Source organism: Protomyctophum bolini (assembly GCF_963924005.1).
Source record: "Protomyctophum bolini genome assembly, chromosome: 14".
Taxonomy (NCBI): Eukaryota; Metazoa; Chordata; class Actinopteri; order Myctophiformes; family Myctophidae; genus Protomyctophum; species Protomyctophum bolini.
The window spans coordinates 11,767,272-11,792,188 of NC_137875.1; the positions used below are offsets into that span (position 1 = coordinate 11,767,272).

The 24,917-nt window shown below is 42.9% G+C and overlaps 2 protein-coding genes across 6 annotated transcripts in view; both read left to right on the forward strand.

Annotated features, from left to right (window-relative positions):
• The window catches only part of marchf5 (membrane-associated ring finger (C3HC4) 5), a 32,595-nt gene extending 16,163 nt beyond the window's left edge, over nucleotides 1-16,432 (forward strand). The window contains exons 3-6 of one of the 2 annotated variants that reach the window (XM_080781589.1): nucleotides 8,418-8,548; nucleotides 8,737-8,920; nucleotides 10,963-11,165; nucleotides 14,179-16,432. In XM_080781589.1, the coding sequence (XP_080637715.1) occupies nucleotides 8,418-8,548; nucleotides 8,737-8,920; nucleotides 10,963-11,165; nucleotides 14,179-14,298 (638 nt within the window). In that variant the 3' untranslated portion in view covers nucleotides 14,299-16,432. The remainder of the gene's footprint in view (nucleotides 1-8,417; nucleotides 8,549-8,736; nucleotides 8,921-10,962; nucleotides 11,166-14,178) is intronic. The other variant, XM_080781590.1, reaches the window with a different exon arrangement.
• Nucleotides 16,433-19,763: 3,331 nt separating this feature from the next.
• The window catches only part of ide (insulin-degrading enzyme), a 32,608-nt gene continuing 27,454 nt past the window's right edge, over nucleotides 19,764-24,917 (forward strand). For 2 of the 4 annotated variants that reach the window (XM_080782735.1, XM_080782736.1), the window contains exons 1-3: nucleotides 19,764-19,922; nucleotides 22,313-22,497; nucleotides 23,185-23,392. In XM_080782735.1, the coding sequence (XP_080638861.1) occupies nucleotides 19,831-19,922; nucleotides 22,313-22,497; nucleotides 23,185-23,392 (485 nt within the window). In that variant the 5' untranslated portion in view covers nucleotides 19,764-19,830. Of the gene's footprint in view, nucleotides 19,938-21,936; nucleotides 22,041-22,312; nucleotides 22,498-23,184; nucleotides 23,393-24,917 lie in introns of those variants that run through there. The other 2 variants (XM_080782738.1, XM_080782737.1) reach the window with 2 other exon arrangements.

Below are 24,917 nucleotides of genomic sequence, written 5' to 3' on the forward strand. Positions count from 1 at the left end.
CCTAGACCTAGATTCTAGCGTCATAATTTACATCAGCAAAAAACAAGTCATTCTTTAGTAGATAGCTTATATCCTATCCTCCCATGCTTTATTAGCCTATTATTTGGTCCATACAGAAATGTATTCGTATTTTGCTAGATATGAGAGCAATATTGAATTCACGTTCAGTGGATCCATCGCACGAGGGACTCACTCGCTTGCCAAATACACTGAGCTACAAAGTTGTCAAAGCTTTCAGATCTGTTTATTTTGAGAAGTTTCACGTTGGATAATTCCGGTTGCAATTGCTTATGTTAATTGTGTTGTGGAACAATGCAAATGAGTTGGCATGTAGTGAACAAGCTTTTTGTTGGTAAGATTCATCATCTGAAACACCTGTGATCTTCACAAATGAAGGCTTTCAAATTTCTACACTAAAATATAGTAGGAACAACTTTATGTGAATGAGGCCCGATGTGTCAGTGCTTTTACACCGTCTGCCACATAATTTATTTTTATTTAACTTTTCCTATTTCTGAGGTGAGGCTATTCATGGCTCTTTGCATCACGAGACGAGAACCAGAAGAATTGTGGCCCAGGAGGTTAAACTGTTTATTTTAAAGATCATCATCTCTCTCCTCTTCCTCCACAGTGCAGCCTACTTTTTTTTTTTTTTACTCTTACTTAGTTCTTTGTGTCTTTTAATGTTCTGCCGGTTTGGCCGACCGCTATGAGGGAGGATTGTGTGATGATGGACGAGTCAATGGTTTAAAACGGTTTTGTTTGGAAAGGGAACCTCCTCAGAAAGTGGCGTCACTCATCATTTACTGAGGCACTTCTATAAGGGCTTCTGTTACATTTGTGATTTTTGCTGCGGAGAAACTGTAATGTATGGCCCTTCACTTTTATATGACGGAAAGATTGAGGAAATTGTGTGGGAATAGATGCTTAAAGCTTCAAGTTGTGTTTTTCTCCATGATATGAGGTCTGGCAAAGGGTCAGAACAATCATTCAGAGGGCTAGAGAGAGAGGGGTGATGTGTTATTAGATTTGGGGAAAATGGGCATCCGCAGAAATTGTGATTTCTCAGGCTGTGTCTAAGAGAAATTGGGCAACAGATGAGGAGACATGGGAAGGGAGGGCCAAAGGGCACGAATGAGCTGGAGTGAGAGCAAGAGGGCTGAGCTCTGTAGAGAGGCTGTCAGTTAGATACACCACCCCATGATTGGATCTGAGCTCTGTAGAGAGGCTGTCAGTTAGATACACCACCCCATGATAGGGCTGAGCTCTGTAGAGATGGTGTCAGTTAGATACACTACCCCATGATAGGGCCATATCCATGGCAATACAAGGCCCCATTCCCAGTACGTTTCCCATACAAAGCCCCATTCCCGGTACGTTTCCAATACAAGGCCCCATTCCCGGTACGTTTCCAATACAAGGCCCCATTCCCGGTACGTTTCCAATACAAGGCCCCATTCCCGGTACGTTTCCAATGCCTGGTTAATTTTGTCGCGACTGTTGGCCTGTTGGGGACAGACACTCGGGACAAGAACCAGTCTTTAGTAAAGTTGCCAAATTCAATTTACGTGGATTTGTTTTTGTGGAAAAATATACAAGTGAAAGATTATATCGAATATAACTTTGATCAAAATATAATATTTCATTGGAACAAGTTACACAGCTGAGCCAAGTGTGACTTTAAACTAGACAGGTTGAGCGAAAATAGACATCAAGCAGGTGCTCAGTGGAGGTGCAAAAAGTTAAAAAGTTACGGATGGTGCTTCAAGGATCAAAGGGACTGTATGGCACCAGAAAGAGGGGCGATCCGAGCACTCAAACAAGTTAAATAGAGAGGAGAAGGTGGATATAAGATCAGGGTACTTAAAGTTTAAAACGACAGGTTGAGTTGGGGGGAGGAATTAAGGCTGTGGTGGTGGGTGGAGCCGAGGGGAGCGACTTATCAAAGAGTGACAAAGCAGAGAAGGTGTGTGTGTGTGTGTGTGTGTGTGTGTGTGTGTGTGTGTGTGTGTGTGTGTGTGTGTGTGTGTGTGTGTGTGTGTGTGTGTGTGTGTGTGTGTGTGTGTGTGTGTGTGTGTGTGTGTGTGTGTGTGTGTGTGTGTGTGTGTGTGTGTGTGTGTGTGTGTGTGTGTGTGTGTGTGTGTGTGTGTGTGTGTGTGTGTGTGTGTGTCGTTGGTTTCTGCTGCAGGTGCTCTGTTGATGCTGGCTAAAAATAGCACTTGAGTGGTCATGTCGCCTCAGACTGCGGCAGACCAATCCCAGACCAGTGACGCTGGCATGCAGCCTGGCACCTGGATGGGTTATGTCTGTCTGGCTGGCTGGCGAACCTTTAAATTATTTTGTTACATAAGCAGTATTTGCAAATGCAGTTTAACCTTGGTCAGCTGTCTGATTGGCCATGCACGATTATTTGTATAGCACATTTCAACAACGAGGACATTCATTGTGCTTAACATAAAACATTATGCAAACGTAAGCTGCTGACATGATGCATCTGTTGCAGTATGTATGTAAGAGTTGCTACAGTATGTAGTGGCTTCAGCTCATAGCGTCGTGCCACACTATGAGCTAGCTAGTAGCTTGTAGGTCTGCTACTTTTCAACAGACGAGGTTTATAATAATGGTTAACCCGTATAGACCTGGGAACGATTCTACAAATGCCTTCTAAATGTTTCTATGTCAGCGGTTCTCAAAACATTTTCATGTCAAGGACCCCCAAAATTATATGAAATTGGCCCGCCGACCCCCATCTGAAAATATATAGTTCCAGCCGGGACCCCCCAAGAAGCAAAGATTTGAGTTAAAACGTTCGCTCTGAAAGAAATTATATATTCAAAGATTTGCACCACATTTTCACGATTTTTCATAAATAGCAGACCTTGTAGATCTGCTATTTTTCAATAGCTAAAGTATGCTGTGGTTAAAAGCTAAGGTGACACAGATGCGTTCCACTAATAAAGATGGAAGACTCTATATCACAGCATCATGTACTGTATCCCTTTGCGGATTTGTATCCTTTTTTAGGTGCAGCAAAGCAATCTGAAGATGCAGGCTAGACATGGGATTTTTTTCTGCTTTAGTGCACTTTTGAAGAGGACAGAGGAAGAAGAATTACCGTCTATTTTTGCTGCATCATTGCTGCAGTCTTTTGCTTTTATTGTGATTTTTGCAATCTGTATTATTATGGTCGCGCAGATGCAAGAGGGTATAATCTAATGTTTATGATTTACAACGGTACACACAGTGAGACAACGGCTTCTGTCCATGTACGGGTTTTGGAGAAATACTTGTCTATTCCCGTCATGCTAACTTCAACAGTGTACTTTGTGTGGTCTTTTGTGTGACTTTTAATTAGCCTTCACACATGTGACCTTTCCACTGCTTGGCGGAACACCAGAGCGACAGCTTTCAATCTGGGTGATACAGAAGAGGCCAAACCGTGGACGGGCCTCTCTCCGACACGCTAGCTTTAATTATAATAATAATTTCTTCTTCTGTTTTCTACATGAATATAACCATATAAAATGAAATGGGAGTTAAATGCTGCAATTTGTAAAAATGACAAAATATGACTCCTAACGTCGTTGAAGTGGGACTCATAAAATGTCCCTGGGACTCATCTAAAAGACCATCCCTGCATCCCGGGACTCATTACATTGAAAACTTATTTACATCACCGACATTCACAGGTGAAAGTGCTGATGCATTCAAAGTGCAATATAGATAAAGTGCTATTCATCTCTCAGGATGTTGGCCTAGGTGGCAGTATATTCAGTATTGGGGAACCAGCATTCAGAGCATTCAGTATTGGGGAACCAGTGGGCATATACGTAGTTCTACACGATATGCTGCGTTGGTTCTTTGGCCATCAGCCAGCTGCTGCTATGGTGCCACTAGCCAGCGTATCACGCTAATTTTGTCCAGCAGTATAAATTAGAGGTTGGTGCGTGTGTCCTTGACGCTACTCTTTTTCCCTCTGCTCTGGCTTGAAAACGTTAGTAAGCCACACACACACACACACGTCACACACACGTTTTTAATTATCTTAATCATGGAATCTGCTGCCACTGTGCCAGTGGCTGAAATGAATTGTTACACTCACTCTATGTCTATGCCCTACCAGTGGCTAGTGTCCAGTCATAGATGTATATAAGAAAGGCTGATAACTCACCCGTGCTGCTGGCCAATGGAGAGCGACGTCGCAGCCATCTTAATGGGTTGCAGCATAACATTGTGTCTATGGGGCATGTACTTTTTGAACCAGTAAGACGCCTGAGGGCGAGCCTCGCCCTAAAGGGCGAGGTCGCGTGCACTGGCCATATGTGGAGCGTGTCTTGAGTGTACCGTGTGTGACGAGGTCAGATCAACATATGGAATGTCACGATGACCTGGGGTGCTTGCCTGGGGTGACAACCAACCAACACACACACACTGGCGGGAAATGCTAGATTCTATATCCTATGCTGTTGTTTACATTTCTATCTATTAAAGTTTTATAATGTATCAGTCAATTCCAACGCTTTAATCAGGATATGCCAGATTAATGTGCTGAAGCACACAAGGTCATTCTGGTTGGAAAACAACCTGTGCACTTAACACATTCTGACCGGGAACTCATTTTGGTGTTAGCATCATGTTATGCTTTAGCTATTGAAAAATAGCAGATCTACAAGCTCATAGCGCGCCACCGAGTGGCGCGCTACGAGCTTGTAGGTCTGCTATTTTAGAAAAGTCGAAGAACGACTGACATTTTTTTTAATCTGATCTCAGGTCAGAATGTGTTCATCAGACCAGTGTGTGTCCAGTGGAAAACCTCGTATGAATCTGATCTCAGGTCAGAATGGGTTAAGTGCAGCCCTGGAAAGTATCAAAAATCCTGGCAGTGTCAATGCACCGGAGGGGCCACTATGTTCATGACTAACCTTACTTTGGAAATTAAAGTCTATACACCAGAAACCGCCAGAACAGCTTAGGTAAAGGTCCATTTGTACACACTCAGAGTTACACACCCGTACGGTACGGGGCCATTTGGAACCCACTCAAGGGACACTTAATGTGGACCCACTTGTGTTGTGTAGCAGAGTGCTTCCAGCGAGCCAACAATAGCAGCACCACTGACACCGTTTGTCCAGAATGGAACAGAGCCGTCATCAGTATCAGTGGTAACACCTGTGAAGGAAGTAGGGATGTGGCCCAAGTTCTTTCCAAAATGGCGTGTGTGAATCGAGCTAGGGATGCTCCGATCAGGTTTTTTTGGGAGCGATACCGATCACCGATTGCTTTTCTCATGATCGGCCGATACCGATAGGTCCGATACTGATCTTGTGAAATGTTGCAATCTTTTCCAAAATTATTATATGTCAAAACCCACGTTAAATCTGTTCCTGTGTGTGGGGAGGAAGGGGAGAATGTTTAGCCCTGTCACAAAAATGCATAATGATGTTATACTATACATCTGATTAACATTTATACCACTTAAATGGTTTAAATAAATAAGTTTCTCCTGATAGGGTAAATTGCCGATCACAGATAGGGTACATGCCGATTACCGATCAGAGAGAATATCGGCTGATATGACTGATCGCTGGCCGATTATTGGAGCATCTCTACATCGAGCCCAATGGGTTGAGATCTGGTAACTGAAGGTCATAACACAATAGTCACATCATTTCCATCCTGATGAAAACACTAATCCCCCATGCCCGGTGGATGGGTGCATTGTCAATGTGGAATAGACCACTCCCATCAGGATGAAAGTATTAATCATAGGATAAAGGTGATCTCTAAAAATGACCTAACTTTGTATTGATCTGCAGTGATGCTTCCCTGTTCCCTCTTCCCTGTTTTCCGCTGCATGGTACTGGCTCAACTTGACCTGTAATTGCCTTTTTTTTTGTTTTGTTTTCCATCTTCCAAAAGTTGTGGATATTTTTTGGTAGTTAGTCATTTTTTTGGTAACACATCCGTCAAGGTTTTGTGATACCAAAACGGTGAAGTTGAAAACACTACAGATTTTAAATTAGTATACATTTTGTTTTAAATGTGCAGTGAAATATACAACTACCGGTACATGTCTTATTTCAGACCTGCACTGTTCTCTTGGTATATTCACCACACATCCACTCTGCTCCTTGTTGAGAAATGAGAATAATGGTGAAGGATGACTCATCTGACCATTTAGCTTTTTTTCCCTCCCACATCGCTGTTCCTATCCTCCTTTTGTTGTTTTTGTTTAGTTTTTTTGTATCACTGGACTCTCACATGTGCATTCATCTTTGTAATGAGGGGTTTATGTACATCAACCATCCCTCTATTTTACTTGTTGAGGGGCTGTTCTTAGCATGTGATGTTGTGCCGAGTGGGATTTGGGTCAGACCAGCCCGCTGGGAACGATGCCGTTGGGAACACATCATGCCCCTTCGCTTATGAAGTACAAAATGTTCCCATCGTCAGAGTACCAGTTGTACCTTAACCCAAAAAAACGCTTCTAAATGTATTTGGCCGCCGACCCCCATCTTAAAATATGTTGTTCCAGGGATCCCCCCAGAAGCAAAGATTTGAGTTAAAAACGTTCGCTGAGTGCCGCGCTTGTAGATCTGCTATTTTTTCACTAGCTAAAGTATAACATTATCCTTAAAACAACAAAAGGTGTTCCCGTTCAGAATGGGTTAACCCATTAACTCATTCTAGCCAAGGCCAAGTAACTATTTGACTTCTTTTAACAAATAGCCATCCAGGAAAAACCTATGTTATCAGTGGTACTTGAATCTTTCATTTGACATGGTCAAACTGTGTAAAATGCCCAACTTCTGGCATTTTGATTAGCGTTATGTCTCAACTGCCAGTAGAGTGGTAGTTTAGGGCTCGACATCAGCTGATATTGATGGTGATTAGCCTGCTTTCCAGCCTGATTCGCAGCGCTCCGTGATTCGTTTGGTCACTTCGGAAAAGGGTCCTGTAACCCGTTTGACTCATATTTCATAACATCACCTGTTACGTGGCCACGTTGTTGTTGCTGATACATCATCAGCTAGCGTCACACTGTCCATGAGACAGTTTGAGACTCGAGAATAAAACCTAACCTACGGTAAAAAGTAAACACTAATTTGATTCAGTAGTCCACTCTGTCAGCTTCAGTAGTACGAAAAAACTGACGGCTGTGTGGGGTTTAGTGAATGGTACGCACGTTTCAGGTCAACAGCACTAGCTATGCAGTGCGCATTGATACGACGTCAAACTGGTGTTTTATTTTTCTTTCCCAACCTGCACCACAGACCAATCGGAAGCCACGGGTCGATTTCTACCTTTTACATGTCCCGCCTACCTTGGAGGACCCTTTCCAGACTGAGTATATCAAAGTGACAAAACGAATCACGGAACGCAAGCGAATCAGGCTGGAAACCAGGCTAGATGATAATGGCCAACAGGAACAGATCTATAAATCAGTAATGCATCCTGATACCCGACATCAAAACTAGAATATGAATGAAACCATGGATACAGTTTTCTTTTCTCTTGAGAAGCATCAACTTTTATTTAGTCTTGATGCCAGCTGGGCAGCATCACAGTTCATTCTCCTGTCACTCGACCTTCCCCCCCACATTCCAAGCCAAAAGGTAGCAGAACAACCGAATACCTGGCGTGCTCGGAGTGCCGTGGTATGCCCGGAAAGGAAGCAAGTTCACGTTGCAGTCGTGTGTTTCCGCATTGTTGAGGTCACCTTCCTTATTGCAGCCGAGGGGGAGTGACCGGGAGAAAGCTGTTTGCTTTGTGTGTGTGTGTGTGTGTGTGTGTGTGTTTCCTTGTCCCCAAAGTCACCTTTGTCTCACTGTGTGCGACAAGAATGACTTCAATGCGAGTACACGGTTGCATGTAGGGAAGGAAGCCGAGCCTTCTGACCGACGGCCACAATAATCCCCCACATTGACCAACCACTATCGCTGTTTCAACAGCCTTGTAGATTTTGAGGGGGAAAAGAATAGTCTTGTTTCCTGCCAAAGCAACTGATACAGTAGGCTAGTTGCTGCTGTTGATTTTACATCATGCTTACGGGACAAGGGCTAGACCAGTAGTTCCCAAAGTGGGGTCCGAGGACCCCTAGGGGTACTTGAGGGAGGTCCAGGAGGTCCCTAGCTAAATTAGAGATAGTTATGATTATGAACCAAATGTACAGTATATGGGTCTGTAACTCAGAGACAGTATACATACATGGAACTAAATGGACCTGTTAGGGTCTCTCTCTCTCTCTCTCTCTGGTTCTGTGGTGTATGTCCTGGACCTGGCTGACCGTCTCTCTCTCTCTCTCTCAGGTCCAGTGGTGTATGTTCTGGACCTCGCTGACCGTCTCTCTCTCTCTCTCTCAGGTCCAGTGGTGTATGTTCTGGACCTCGCTGACCGTCTCTCTCTCTCTCTCTCAGGTCCAGTGGTGTATGTTCTGGACCTCGCTGACCGTCTCGTGTCCAAGGCGGGCCCCTTCGCTGCGGCCGGCATCATGGTCGGCTCCATCTACTGGACCGCTGTCACTTATGGAGCCGTCACAGTCATGCAGGTGATGGTAGCGTCTCAGTGTTGGAGGATTTGTTTTTTTAGTTATGTGGTATTTTTTTTAATATTTTTTTATGTTCAACGTCCAGGTTGTGTGGGTGTAATTGAGGTCAAAAAACCTAAAAGAAAAATAAATGAAATTGAATGTCATGAACATTAATTCTACTGTCCCTTTTCCCTTACCTTCTCCAGGTGGTGGGCCACAAGGAGGGCTTGGATGTGATGGAGCGTGCAGACCCGTTGTTCCTGCTCATCGGCCTGCCCACCATCCCCGTCATGCTCATCCTAGGGAAGATGATCCGCTGGGAGGACTATGTGCTTCGGATATGGAGGAAGTACTCCAACAAGCTGCAGATCCTCAACAGCATCTTCCCAGGTCAGGAATACTTTAGTTCACTGGTTATCCTCAATAGCATCTTCCCAGGTCAGGAATACTTTAGTTCACTGGTTCCCAAAGTACTCCAACAAGCTGCAGATCCTCAACAGCATCTTCCCAGGTCAGGAATACTTTAGTTCACTGGTTCCCAAGTACTGTCTCCAACAAGCTGCAGATCCTCAACAGCATCTTCCCAGGTCAGGAATACTTTAGTTCACTGGTTATCCTCAACAGCATCTTCCCAGGTCAGGAATACTTTAGTTCACTCGTTCCCAAAGTACTCCAACAAGCTGCAGATCCTCAACAGCATCTTCCCAGGTCAGGAATACTTTAGTTCACTGGTTCCCAAGTACTGTCTCCAACAAGCTGCAGATCCTCAACAGCATCTTCCCAGGTCAGGAATACTTTAGTTCACTGGTTATCCTCAACAGCATCTTCCCAGGTCAGGAATACTTTAGTTCACTCGTTCCCAAAGTACTCCAACAAGCTGCAGATCCTCAATAGCATCTTCCATTCTATAATTGTGTAGACCTCTTGTAAATTAAGTAATGCAGAGGTTACCGGTCCATTTGGTTTCATTTTACGCTCTCAAGAGTTAAAGATTTAATAAGGGCCCAGTTTGATTGATTGATCCAAGTATTTATTAACAGTTTGCAGAATTACAGTACATTTCAAGCACAACTCAATACAAAAACTGTTAACAGTGAGTGGACGACCCAATAAAGCGCTACACTTGTTTACAAGAGGGTCCACCTTGTTCAATTAATCATAAAGTTGGTTACCAACTCTCCATCATTTAGCTGAGGACCACCTGGAACCACCTCAAGGACCACTGGTTGAAAACCACTGCTTTAGTTCATACATCATCATAGATCATTCCAAGGTGCAGCTCGCTAACATTGGCAAACGTACAAGCTCACAACACGTCACATCATTTTTGAGCGGTGCAGATTGCCCCAATGACTGGCCGCGTGTGTATTGGGGTATGAACGCTGCAATACAGCTGGGTGACCTAAAGTGGCACTGTTGAGCAGCCCAAACTCCAAAGGTCACCACAACTATAACAATAAGAGTATTGTTGCACAGTAAACTAACAAAACCGTACAGTACAGTGTACAGTACCATAACTATCACAATAAAAGCATAGTTGCACCGCTCAGTTCACACAGGTGTGATTATTATTTTTTTGTTATTTGGCTACTTTTTCAGCTATTTTGCTACATAATATGATGTACTATATCTTCACAAATTCACCACTATATGCTATGTTATCAGAGATACCACATTCTATGCCGTGTTATCAAAAACATGGTTCATGGTAGTTGGAAGATCTAAGTTTATTCCGCTTTTAGATTCAGAGTTGGTCTAAGTATTAAGTAAGCACGTCAGCTGAATGCTGGAAATGTTTAATGGTCTCCACAGTCTCACAGCGTTTACACAGCAGTGACGAGAGACTGTCAGTTTTGCTGGAAATAAGATGGGGAAATGTTTAACTTTATACCTCAGAGGAATAAACACATTTCTACAGTTTTCCTATAAAATATTGAAGAATGCGTCTCCTACAGAAGCAAGTTCAATACAAACTGAATTTATAATGTTATAGAACTTCAAACTAGACTGAGAAATAATATAACATTTAAAAGAAACATTGAAAACGGTGATGGTAACTTGCTCACAGTGAATTTGTTTTGTATCATGGCCTGCTGAAATATTCCCTGCTGAAATTTAAATTAAAATGTTTGAACACAAACCGCATGTGCATGTATTGTACACACACTGGCACATGCACACACATCCGCACGGAGAGCCAAATGCCAGGCCCTCTGCACTGCTAGTAGCGTTGGTCTCCTGTGGCAGGCTGCTTTCTCCACTCATTAATTCTGTCATCAAGATGTAATAACATAATGCAATCTGTTGCTAATAATAGCTTGAGCTCAATGCATACTCCGTTGCATGACAGTGTCACTTACCAAACATATCTAGAAGAAACTAACAACACACTGATCGCTTCTTTTTGTCAAATGACACCAAATATAAATTAGGTTTTATGATGCCAACTTCCTCTGGGTGCTGTGCAGGGCTGGGCTGTCCCGTTCCTCGCATCCCAGCGGAGGCCAGCCCTCTGGCGGACCACGTGTCGGCCACCAGGATCCTGTGCGGCGCGCTGGTGTTTCCCACCATAGCCACCATCGTGGGCAAGCTCATGTTCAGCAGCGTCAACTCCAACCTGCAGAGGACCATCCTGGTGCGTATATACAGACACACCTTGCAGTCAGTTACTTAATTTATTTAATGTAGTAGGGTTGCAGCTATCGATTACCTTCTTAGTGATTATTCTTTCGATGACGGTTTTGATCACATTTAGTACCGGAACTGCATCAAAATAAAGGCGCTGCTTGCGCCGGAGTAATCGCCAGAGTAGTGATCGCTTCCATTTTGAAAGCCATGAACCGGAAATACTTTCTTAAAAAAGTTGACTGACAAAGTGCCATCACAATCTCCGATCATCTTAATATATTTATATATGCTACAAAAAGAGTTCATATTTTGCGGGAGAGACGGATGAGGAGCAGAAACGCAGCGCCAGCATATCGATCCATTCATCACCACGGAGAGCGCCCTGGATGAGGAGATACGAGTCATTCTTTCCGCCGCGCTAACATGGGAGTCAATGACAAGCTAATAGCGTTAGCATACGGCAAGCGAAAAGCGAAATGCCAAAAAAAAAAAAAGTAATTATTCTGAATATTATTATCTCGCCCCGCGTCGTTTGGACGTCGCTAGGACGTCCACAGACGTCTAAGGCACCTCTCGGTTCCAATCCTTATGACGTTTCAGGACGTATTATGTACAAAATGTGTTAATCTAAACCAAGAAGCACTTTTTTAACACATTAAGACCTGTTTCTATATCTGTGGTTCTCAAACTATTTCATGTCAAGGACCCCAAAGATTATATGTATTTGGCCGCCGACCCCCTTCTGAAAATGTTGTTCCAGGGGACCCCCTAAATGGTCTAAATGGGTTAATGTAGTAGGGTTGCAACTTGCAGGCAGCTATCGATTACCTTCTTAGTGATTATTCTTTCGATGACTGTTTTGATTCATCTAAACCAAGAAGCACTTTTCTTTAAGTAAAAATAAAATATATGTAACAAATCTACACAAACAATTTTAATAGATTTCTTTTTTAGTTTGTTAAATTAGTTGATTAACCAATAACCACTTTATTTTATACTTACAAGCTAACAATAGTGTCAATAGGGCGGGACTTCTGTGTGTATTTCCACTTTTTGTCTCCACCAGGCCGAAGGCATAGGGAGAGAGTATGTTTAGCACTCCGTCAGTCCGTCTGTGCAATGCTGCAAATCATGAACACATCGTGTGATTTCCGTGAAATTGTGCACGCACATTCCCACTAGGCCGAGGAAGAAATGCCACATAAACATTTTCAACTCAGCCTCATGGTGGCGCTATAACTGGCCTAAGATTTGTATGCCAACTCCCTAGAGGCCAAGGAAAAACCTTTGCCTGGAATTTTTCACATCTGCTCTTTATAGCGCCACTAGGAGGCCGACATATGTAAAACACATTTTCTAATATTATTCCTTCAGATTTTATCCAAATTTCACGCAAATCGGTACACATGCTCTCCATAGTCATGTGATCAAGACGGGTTTGTTTGATTTCTCATAATCCACCCTCATTGGCTACAATTGGCTTCTAAAGTTTTCAAGAGTAGCCCGCTTTGTACCCGTTTTGTACAAATCGCCACAACTACTCAACACAGCGTCCGAATGTGGTGACACTGTGCATGCATATTCCCACTAGGCTTTGGAAGAAATGCCACTTGACAGTTTTCAAATCAACCTCATGGTGGCGCTACAACAGGCCAAGCCGCGTCACACACACACACGTTTATATTGCTCCTAAACATTTTGCCAAACATTGCACACACTCCTATCCTCCTGGTGGAGACCTGTGCCCAGAAGGGCACTTTTTCTAGTTTTCCCTTTTTTTTTCTCCAACCAGTCACAACACGGGTTTCATGCGCAGGGAATGTAAACGGATCTTTAAAGCCCCAACATAACTTCCGCCAAAGTCCAGTGCTTCCTGTTTAGACTCTCATCCGGCTAGATCCCACGGCTCCACCTCCCCCCCCGCCCCCAGCATGGTAAAACATTGATGATGCACGGGGTGCACACTACATGACCCCACGATCGTGCAGGGGGGGGGAGGAGTGTAACGTATACAGTACGATAGACAGTAATGCCATACATATATCGCTTTACAAACATTACTTCTACCGGTGGGCCCGACCACATGCTGTGCATTCATGCTAGTGAATGAATAAGTGGCAGTATGAGCCATGTATTAACTATGCAACCACGTATGTCAGTCACACACCAGACACAAACACACAGTGCTTCACTGACTGAATGTTGGACTGCACGGTAACCAGAGTGGCAGGCGTTGTGTTGTGTGTCATACGAGCTGCGCTGAACATCATGTTCTTCTCCACTCAGAGAGAGAGAGAGAGGGAGGGAGAGACGTGTGCATTCATTCAGGTTCCATTTGTGTTGCAAACCACTATAGTATGCTCCATTGGTATTGGTCATTTCTGCAGGGTTTTCTTTTCGATCAATGACAAAGCTTCTAGGAAAGTCTTTGAATGCAGATTGTGGCCCCTAGATGTGTCACAGAGACAAAACATTGGGAGCATTTTACTCATTGCTGGCTGTCTGATTCTCTAAATACCAAAGAAAATAAAGAAAAATCACACCTGTGTGAAGTGAGTGGTGCAACTCTGTGTGGGGGTCCCCGGGGGTCCTCGGAAGTTCCAGACCCACAGGAACGCGCCCAGGGTGCCGGACTGAGGTCCTGCCCACCACTGTGGAAACTTGCCTTCAAATCTTCCATGTTTATGTCCAACAAACATGATATTGGCTCTGTGCTCGTAGCGTGGCACCGAGTGCCACGCTACAAGCTTGTAGATCTGCAATTTTTGAAAAATCGTGAAAATGTGGTGCAAATCTTTGAACATATATTCTTTCAGAGCGAACGTTTTTAACTCAAATCTTTGCTTCTGGGGAGGGGGAGTCCCTGGAACAACGCATGTTGGCGGCCAATTTCATATCGTTTTTGGGGTCCTTTTGTTTGAGAACCACTGAAAACCGTCCTTAGGTCTAAATGTCAAGCAGTGGTCTCTTGCTCTTCCTTAAAGCCCCCCTCCTCCTCCTCTTGTGTGTTCTACCTACAGGGAGGCATCGCCTTCGTGGCCATAAAGGGTGCATTTAAGGTGTATTTCAAACAGCAGCAGTACATGAGGCAAGCCCACCGCAGGATCCTGAACTTCTCTGAGCCGGAGCCGGAGTCATGAAAGACGGCCCGCTAATGGGACCGGAGGGGGGGATGGGGCAGAGGCAGAGGATAACCCCATTGGACACACTGACTGACTTCAAGCAGGAACTCTGGTGAAAATGGTGACCACCACCCCCCCACACACACACACATACACACACACACAGCCATTGGCACTGTCACTGGCATTGACACTAGGATATTATCACCATCAGGCATTGTTTTTTTAATCTCTTAATGCTTTCGTAAGGGTGAGACGGATGAAACCTTTGACGTCTAAAACTTATGACACAAGCATGCGTGGTTAGATATTGTACACACACACACACACACACACACACACACACACACACACACACACACACACACACACACACACAAAACACAGGAGTTTCTTCATCCTCCCCCCCGCCCCCCCATCCACCCTGCAGGCTTGTGACATGTTGCAGTAAGCCAGGACGGATGTGTTTGAACAATCACATAACCAGTACTTTGTTGTATACTTAATGTATTTTAAGAGGATAAAGAGGAAAATATATATGTGTATAAATATGGGGGCAAGTGTAATTACAAAGTTTTATAATGATTGTTTTATGTTTATTATTTTGCAGATTTAAAATGTCCCCTTTGCCAATGTGAGACGGGTGGGGTTTCTATTCAGTGTGAGGAACATTCTTTGTGTGGAATGTATTCGTGCTGATATAATAAATATATGGATGGATGATTAGGTAGAGTAAACAACACCAACCGCAAAGCATTCAGCAAACAACAAATGTAATTTTACCATTTATCCGATTAGCTCCCATGAGGCACAAGTGCCAATCCGTCTCCCGTAGTGTGCACTACGGTATATATCCAATCACTAAAACCTACGTACATGGCACAACATAAATTATTTATTTAACAAGATTACTTCAGAATAAGGATGAGAATCTACAAGTAGGCCAATTAGCTGTGTTTTAGACCAAGTTATATGAGGTCTTTCTTTTTTTTTAAACACAATTGCCTTGTAAGTATTCACCGTCATGTCTGTAGCTTTATCTCTTCCTCGGTCCAAATGTTCCCCTTGTGATTAGTTAGAAAGCTTTGTTGCTGATGGATCGCTGGCCACACCTGTTTCTTTTGTGACACGCCTCAGACCACGTCTTCACCCACCATCACATGTTGGCGGTTGAAAGGTTGGGCGGGCAGGACAATTCTTGAGTTATTTATAAGCTGTGTGATGGTTCCAATGACGAGCTTTTAGTTTGTTTTTCTCAGGCTTTCACACGAGCCACACACTTCACTAAAGCCTAACTAACAACTCCTTTAACAGGACTGTAAACGGGTTGAAAGTATAGAAGGCCGGCCATCTTCGGAGTGATATTGACGAGTGGCCTAGAGAGGGGTTTTCTTTGATTTATTTTTGAGGAAAAGTTGACTTTCTTTTTATGTTCTATTCAAATGAGTCCTTCGTGGAGAGTACTCTATGGTCTAGGTGAGATTGGAGTGCATTACTGTTCATCTGGTATGCAAAATACCGGCACCATATTTTAGCCTCTAATAATAATAGAAGAGGTGGTATTTATGTTTGTAATTCAATATAAATTTACTGCTTTGTTTTTATGGTTAATAAACGTTCACCTGTTCATTAACCGCCAGTATTTACTAATGTGGCAAACACCCGGAGAACCAAACCACTTTCCATTGCACTTCATTGCTCTCTTTCCAGTTGAGTACTTTCAGGCCATGGGACCATGTGGAGGTATGATGAAAAGTAAAAGCAACGGTCCATTCGGTTATGTCAGCTATCATAGCCATCTAGCTTGCAACTAATTAATAAAGTATAATTAGCCATTAGTTACTCCTCTCTAGAACAGTGTAAGAAAGCTAGTACCAGTCAACACGACAGTATATGCTGACTTGTGAAAAGGCATGCCATAAAACGGACCACTTGAATATTAATGTGTACAGTACAATGAGTACATCTCTTAACTGTGCCTGCCTGACGGGCGTCCTTTGATCTGAAAATGTCTACTCCGTGTGAAAAACACAATTCATCTCCTGTATGCCAAAAGATGTATGTTGAAGTTGTGTAAATTTGTTGTACAGACATTTGCTTTTGAATTTATAGTTTCATGGCCAATTCTGTGAATAAATGTATTTTTCCAAAATCTTGATGTGGGAGAGAGTGGGTGAGGGTTGCATGATGAAGTAAATAGACAAGAGTTCCATTCATCAGCTACACTGCCAGTCTCTCTGATTCTTATTTCTTTGTTCTATCTAACCAGGAAATCGACATGCCTGGGGGAAGAAACTAAATACTTGGCACACAAGTGAACAGAAATGTTCATATTCTCTGAGTTTGTAGGAATTATGAAGTCCATCGTTGTCTTTTTGTCCATCCATCTTCATCCACTTGTCTGGAATTAGGCAACAGTTCCAGCAGAGAGCCCCAGACTTCCCTTTCCCGCGCCAAAATAGCCACTCTCATGTTCAACAAGGCCATTGCGGAGATATCATCCCCTCATCTGGTCCTTGGTCTGCCAATGGGACGTCACCTCCCAGTCCCTAGGGAGATGCTTGGGGGGCATCTGTACTAGATTCCCAAACCACCTAGCGGACTCCTTCCTTTCCAGCGTTCTACTCTCGCGTATGACTGAACTTCTCACCCTCATCTCTAAGGGAGAGAGGGCGGCCCACAAGTATAGGGATGGACAATTAATCTGTAATAATAAATCTGTTTTAGCAGTACTTTATAATTATGTTGAAAAATAAAATTTAAAAAGCCTGAAAAAGTATTTTGTTATGATGAAGGCTGTAAAGTGTTCTCTGGGGAAGCTTTCAAAAGGGTCAACAAGTTGGAACATTTTTAAATAAAATACTACATTCAAGCTGTTTGTTGGGATATGGGCCAACATTTCAATAACTGGGTGCATCTCAAGTTTTGGAATAAAGAGGTGTTGCTTTTTTCAAATTCAGTGTTTTTAAGCCTTTTTTCAGAATGTACGAAATATTATAATTATTTAATACAGTATGAGATCATATCGACATAGGTTATATTGGTTATCGGCAAGTTCAGCAATTTATTATATCGGTACATCCATAGAACGAAGACTTTATTTTCTGTTTACGTCATGTGACTAAACCTTGGTCTCATTTGGTGGCCTGCCCTAAAGAATAATGACACCTTCAGCCAGCACATAATGTTAGTTATTTTCCATAACACCGTCCATCAAGGCTGTAAAAAAAAATAAAATAAAGAACAATGTCAATGTCCTCATGAGGCGGAGCCATTCGTCTCAGCTCATATTAGTTATTAGGCCGGTAGGACCACATTGAAGTTGCTCATTTGCATTCAGAGTGAATTCTCAGGCGACAAAGCAAGAAAGGTCTGCATCTGTGATCGACTCAACATATTATGTAACAGACTTGCATTAAGCTTTTCATTTTTTTTGACAGGGGCCAATGCAAAACGTGTCTGCTGCAGGGAGATAATATGCCAATTCTTGTCACTGGTCATGTCTTCTTAGCCCTTTATCCCCTTGAAACAGGCAGGTTGTGATACATTATTGCAGTTGATATTCTGCGAGCGTGCGCATGTCAGTATCACCTCCACGGCTATGAATAGAAGTAGGATGCTGAGGAGAAGGAGACACGATTGGGTCCCTGGGGGAGTGCGTAGACCGAGGGTCCGACAGACTGAACCAACAGGCCTATGCATGGGTGCTGAGAACCGCATTTGACCACCTCGTGTACACAATGTACAGAATGATCAATGTCAATTTGAGTGTGCAGTGTCAAAGGAGACTTAAATCAAGAGGAATTGTTTGTTAGAAAGCTGCACCATAACAGTGAAGAAGGTTGTTCGCTATTTCATTAGATGTCATTCCTCTTGACCATGCAAAAAACAATATATAATATAGACCTGACTTTATTTTTCTTTAAATAAATACACTTTACCCTTGAAGCACCTTTTACTTGCACCAAACTTTAAAAATAGTTTCTGAACAACAAAGCAGGGATGTACTTCATCTCAATTCGCTGAACTAAAAGTCTCCAAGAGCGACCTTCTCCACCAGACACCGACACCCCATAGAGCAGACTGTCTGAGTCTTGACTAATGACTTGTACTGTGCTTTGAAATATTGAATGATGTGTATCTTGACGACCTCAATGTCTTTCGAGAATAAATAAAGGTTTTCCTGTGACCTTGAGGTTGGCTGTGTAAGCTGCTGCCATCAGGGTCCCAACTCTCTGCACTCAGGCCCCATAGCATAGAGTGAAGCTCGTAAGCATATGCCTACTTACTTATGCCATTTGTTGCGGTCAAAAGTGCTAGACCCCATCGCCAGTCATTTGGGATCAAGTAGGAAAAAAAGTCGAGCTGTGTAATTTATTTTAGTCCGGACTTGACTTTTATAAATGGACCACTGCAAGGTTCAGGACCCAAAGGAAGACTACAGGCCCATTCATGTGTCTCTTAGTCTTAATGGCGATCCTTTAAACAGAGGTGCACCCATAGACATGCTATGCTTGTCTGGTTCACTTCGATATGAAGCGCTCAAGTTGCACATTGAACTGTGCCTGTTGTTCTCTAGGCTATGGTAGGCTACCGGTATTATAGCCTAAGGGCCTAAATGTTCAGCAAAATGGGTGCTGTTTGTTGTTCAAACCGGTGGCTGCAGTCGCCAGTGTGCGTTCCCACTTCTGGAAAACAAGAACGTTGCAGGCAGGCAGCAGTGCAATCTGAAACTAGAGTTGTACTCTGCAGACAGAGCACCCTGCACACATCTCCACCAGATGGCATGCCCTAGCTTGCTAGCTACCTCTCCATCTTTCAGGCTGTCACATCATGTGCATATAGCATTTGGTAATGTAATCTAACTCCAGCTCAATAGGGCATAGCAGTGGGTGTGGTTTTCTGGTTCCACTGGAAAAATCGGCCATTAATTTTCCCCATAGAGATTCACATTTTTTTTTATATCAATATATGGAATCAGGGTATTTATTATTTATTCTCCATGTAGGCCTATGATCTTCATTATATGGAGAAGGCCATATATGGAGTGTGTCACGGTGTGACCGAGTCACTGACAGACTGACAGGTTTTGCAGGTTTTCCAGTGGTGGAGAAAGTACTCAATTGTTTTACTTTATGTAAAAAAAAATATGAATACTGCAATGTAGAACTATTCCGTACAACTTGGTACAAGTATCCGGAATTCTAAATGTACTTCAAAAGTATTGGCATCAAAATACTTATACCAATGCATACTTTCTATACTGAATACTGTCTAGTTATAGTCATAGTTTTCAAATGTATACTAATCATTTGAAAATAGCAGATCTACAAGCTCACAAATGCGTCGCATTTGCATACTGTGAAATAAAAACGAAAATCAATCAATCAATCAATCAATCGGACTTCAGCCATCGTTCTGGGATCGACTACAGCGGTCAGTTTAAAGATGGCGTCGTGGTGGAGTCCTTCTGGGATCGACTACAGCGGTCTGTTTAAACATGGCGTCGTGCTGAAGTGGAGGCAGTAGGATTAGTGTTTTCCATAAAGTATGCTGCAGTGCATTAGCAGGTTTATTACCATACAGCTCAAGAAGAAGGCATCATCGGCAGGGAATAGTTTGTACTTTAAACAACAATTTAGGTAGGTCCCGAGCAGGTAAATACCACAACTTTTTGCAATAGGCCTACTCATCTAAGCTTTTTGTGTTGTGTGGGCTATTGTTGTCCCGTCTCGGCCCTGCTGCTATTCATGTAGCCGCCGGGGCGACATGCTATATAGAGCATTAGAGCTGCAGCTAGCTCTGGAACCAAACGCTCTCAATTCACTGTGACTATAGCTCTCAGACTCATTATAATTTACCGTTTATAATGTAATTACACTATACATTCTGAATGGAACCGAACTCCACGGAACAACTAGATTGAACAACATATAGGACTATTACGGGCCGCGTTTTGTCAAGCTAGCTAGCTATTTTCTGTCTTTCTTTCTATACGTAGGGTTGCTGTCTTAACGTCAAGGTGCAACAACGGTTGGCTCAATGAACTGTATTTAAAGGGTGTGTAAGCAGAGCTGGGCCCCGGGGGCGGGGGCCCAAAACAAGTCCCAGGTGGGCCCTCTAGAAAATTGAGCTAAATAAGACCCAGTCGTGTGAGGCAGGCTGTGACGTGAGCCCGAGCTTTTCACTGCAGAAGCTGAGCACATCTTTATGAACTGGCAAGGGACCCCTTCAAGTCTGTCAGAAATGTTGGGCTCGTGGGATTTTCCTGCACAGGGTCCCAATAGAGAGTATGCACATGCATACAGTGAATGGCAAATCGAGTGGCAAAGTGAGTTGAACGTCGTTTAATGCAATCATATTGGACTTTTATGTTTGGATGTATGGGCTGACAAGGCCAGAAAGTCGTTTTTTGGCACTCGTTCTCATAACTTCCTGGTTTGATGATGTCACGTGCATACCCTCTAGTGTCAATTGTTCGTATTATATTTCTCAAAAAAAAGAAGAAAGGCCTATCTATTCAAGAAAGGCCAACTACTAATGGCCAACTAGTAATAGTTTTGCAGCTTTGCTGTGTACTGGGTGTGTGCCCAAGACCACTGGACCTGGCGTTACGGGAACCCCCTTTGGTTGCTTTTAGATTTCTCAAACTCTGCCCGAACCCGACTCGGCCCGACCAGACATTTTAGGGCCTGGCCGGGCCTAAAATGTATGCTAATCAGTAGGGCCGGGCCGGGCCTGGGGCTCCATGGGAAAAAAAAAATATTTAGTGAATTTCTTTAGAATAATAAAAATAATAGTTCTGTTCTGTTCTGTCTGTTTGTGTATTTATCTATTATGAAGATGGTGCTGACTGGCGTTTCACTTTTACTCTGTGTAGAGTTATCAAATTCTGCACAAACCCGACCAGACATTTTAGGGCCGGGTCGGGCCTAAAATCTATGCTAATTAGTCGTGCCTTAATTTTCGGGCCCGATGAGAACTCTAGTTGCTTTTACACTGTTGTACACAATGTACAGTATATAGCAGCATAACATTTTTGTAATTGTTGAATAACATTTGAAGTTTCTAGAAAACTAAATGGGTTAAGGCCATGTGTGTGTCAGGCTTTAAACCCAAGCTCATCATGCCATTATCTAACCGCCGGTACAGAGGTTGTTGGAAGGCACCCACCCTATTGCTTTAGCACAGGTCAGAAGAGTGTCACGTGTGTTTTGTGTTATTGCATGACATAACTATTGGCTTTTTATTTTATTTACTCACAAGTCTATTACAGTGTTAACCTGAAATGTGATGTGTAAACTTTAACATTTTAAAAGGTTTGCAAAGATTAGGTTAGGTGGTGGGTTTCAAACCTGCTGATAACGGAAATATGTTTAAAATACAGTACTGTATGTATATAGTGTATAATGTCACATACAAATGCAATACATGCATTTAAATTGTAATGTATTCATGTATTATATTATGTATTGCTCAGGTCATGCACGGGTAATGGTAATAGCTCTGAATGACAAACTGCTGAGCAAGATGACCTCTTACGTCGTCATTTACTGCCCTAAACAAACATTTAAGACCATAGACTTGGCTGGGGAGCGGGGCGGGGCCCAGAAAGGCTCTTATTGATCTCAGTTATCATTTGTTGCCAGGTTGTATGGCCTTCACTAGGGCTGAATGTCCTGTTGAGCTACTCTGCCTTGTCTGTTACCTTCTCTCATTGAGGGCTCTGCCATGAGTTGGGGCCTAAAGTTGGTGTTGGTGTATGTATCTTTATGTCAGTGAGTCTGCATGTCTATTAATATTCATAGATAAATCTAAACGCCTATACCCTTTGTCCTCCATACGAATGCTACACCCGACTGAATAGTGATGTAACTTTTAGGTGTTGCCCTCGGTGCAAATAATTATGTTCAAGCAGAGAGAAAACATAATTGTCAACAGGACAGGAAAGGATAGACAATCTTGGCTAAGCACACTGCAGCAGGTGCTCACTTTGGGTTTGAGTTGATTTTAGTGTGCCTTTGCTCTGCAGGCTACTGTCGTCCTTGCCCCTCAGAATGACGGACCCGGCTGTAAATAGGGTGGTGAGTGACATCATTCGCTCTCCTGAGGACAAGCGTGTGTACAGAGGCCTGGAGTTCACCAATGGATTAAAGGCTGTGCTGATCAGTGACCCGACCACAGACAAATCATCAGCAGCACTGGATGTACAGATAGGTAATCCATCTCATCGTCTCACCTCTTTCATTTGGATGTGAGCATAAAATCCTTAACCCGTTAAGACCACAATAGAAAGTGAAACAAGGCCCCACGCCAGGACTTTTTTGTGTTATCCTTAATGTCTGACTGACCTGTACCTCATGCTGTTTACGTTTCTGACTAATAAAGTATTCAATCAACCACCAATCAAAGGCTGATTGTACTAATGCCTTCTAAACCAGTAGTTTTAAAAAATTGTGTGAAAAGATTGCCAAGTGCTTGCCTCTGAATGGGTCTACAATGCATGACTAAGCTATCAAGTTTTGCCTATAGCTGTAAATCTAGTACTGATAATTGGTGTATACAGTACAATTTCTCTCTCTCATTTCTTAATGAAGTATTTTTTGAGGGGCGCAAGCCCCTCCTATACACAGGTTTAATGTTTGTCTTTAGTTCAATGTTTGTTTACGTTATATTGTCTCTAATGGCGTTTAATGTTTGAGTTTGCACTGTTTGTTTTACATCACCTAATCAACATGAGTTAGAGTTAGTTATATATTAGCGCCCCTCACTTCACACGGGTGTGATTTTATTTTTATTTTAGTAAGACCAGTTGGTGCATAAGACTGCATCTAATGTAAAATGCTTATGGTGCATACAATATGATAAAAGGATTGACTGGATGGATTCCTGTGTCTCTCATAGGTTCATTGTCAGACCCGGGGAACATCTCAGGCCTGGCCCACTTCTGTGAGCACATGCTGTTCCTTGGCACCGAGAAGTACCCCAAGGAGAACGAATACAGCCAGTTCCTCAGTGAGCACGCAGGCAGCTCCAACGCCTTCACCAGCGGAGAGCACACCAACTACTACTTTGATGTGTCCCACGAGCACCTGCAGGGAGCCCTCGACAGGTAACGTCCTAATAAGTTGGTTGATTAATATAATAACTGTTAGCCAGGTCATATCATGACTTCTCAGTATGTCCTTTTTAAGCAGGTTTGGTCATGTTCAGACAGTGTCTCAGATTTAGTTTTTTCATTTTGGGTGTGCCCATCTTGTGTAATATCAATTATATGTAGTGTGCATCACTTTGTGACACACCTTTTACATGGTTCTTCAGAGTGTACTAATGGCTGCTGGGGCACGCTCATAGTTATAAAGGATAGAGGGCGGACTGACCCGCACCCTGCTATTAATTTTGATGGAAGTGTCAAGTGGCTTATTGAAGCACCCGGAAGAACGCTCAGATCTACTTCCGAAAAGACATTTTCTCGATTTGGACATCAAAAAGTGTCCATGAAAGTGTCATTCTCTAAGCTTCCTTGATGTAGTCCAGGAAGTAAGTGAGCCCAGTGTCCCAAACATCATTAAAATAAGATCTGGTTGAAAAAGGACTGAAGCGTCTCTTTTTCCCCATGCAATGGGACATTGGTAAATGAAAGCACATTTCAGACTTGACATAATCCCATGTGAATGAGCTGCAAAACATACGTAAGTTAAAGGGTAGTTCATCATCAGTTACACTAGGTGCAGATGTGAAGAGGGTTTGACGGTTAAAACCATTTAGGCCTGACGTCAAAATCCTAAATCCTGACAGTTTTCTGAAAAACCTTATGTTTTTTATCAGTGGTGCTCAATATTTCATGTCAAGGACCCCAAAAAATATATTATATAAAATTATATGCCCAAAAAGGGTTAAGCTACAGTAGGTTGTGGCACCGAATTGCAATAACATTCTTCTCTGTTATTTTCTTTATTCTGTGTGAAATTTTATATAGGCATCGCATGATGCATGCACAGTCCACCAAAGGTATAGAGCCTTTATGAATCTCGTCATCCAAGTATCTAAAGTTGAAGTAGTTATGGCTATTCCTTTTACATTATGGTTCTATAGTGAGACTTTAGAGTCAAGATTTAAGAATCAAGATCAATGTAATTTGTTCATCCGAGTTAACTTATCAATATGCAAATGTATGTTTGTCCATCAGAGCTGCATCTGTCTCCAATTACCACTGCTAGCCTTGAGTACACAGTAAATGTCGATTTGTAACTCTTGAATGTACAAATGAACAGATGAGAGTAATAAGCAGTGGCCTAAATTGGCATTCTCAGCATTTCCTGAAACCATGGGCATAGGGTGAGACGAGTCTACAGTGTCATAGGCGTTCTTCTCATGTGTCAACTCCGCTGCTTGAGAGAGAACATGGCTTTGGGTGGAAGAATTTAAACTGTTGACGGGATAGGCTTACCTACTTATTTATGAATGATTTGTCCAGCCAGCAGCTGTTTCTGTGTCATAGGTTAATTGTTCCCCTGTGTCATCGAATTGTGAGCACCATCTGGACAGGAGGAAAGGACAGTGCAGAAGAATGCTAAAATATTGATGACTTGGGGCCCTATTGTCGCCAGTGTCTTATCCCTTATCCCTAAACTTTT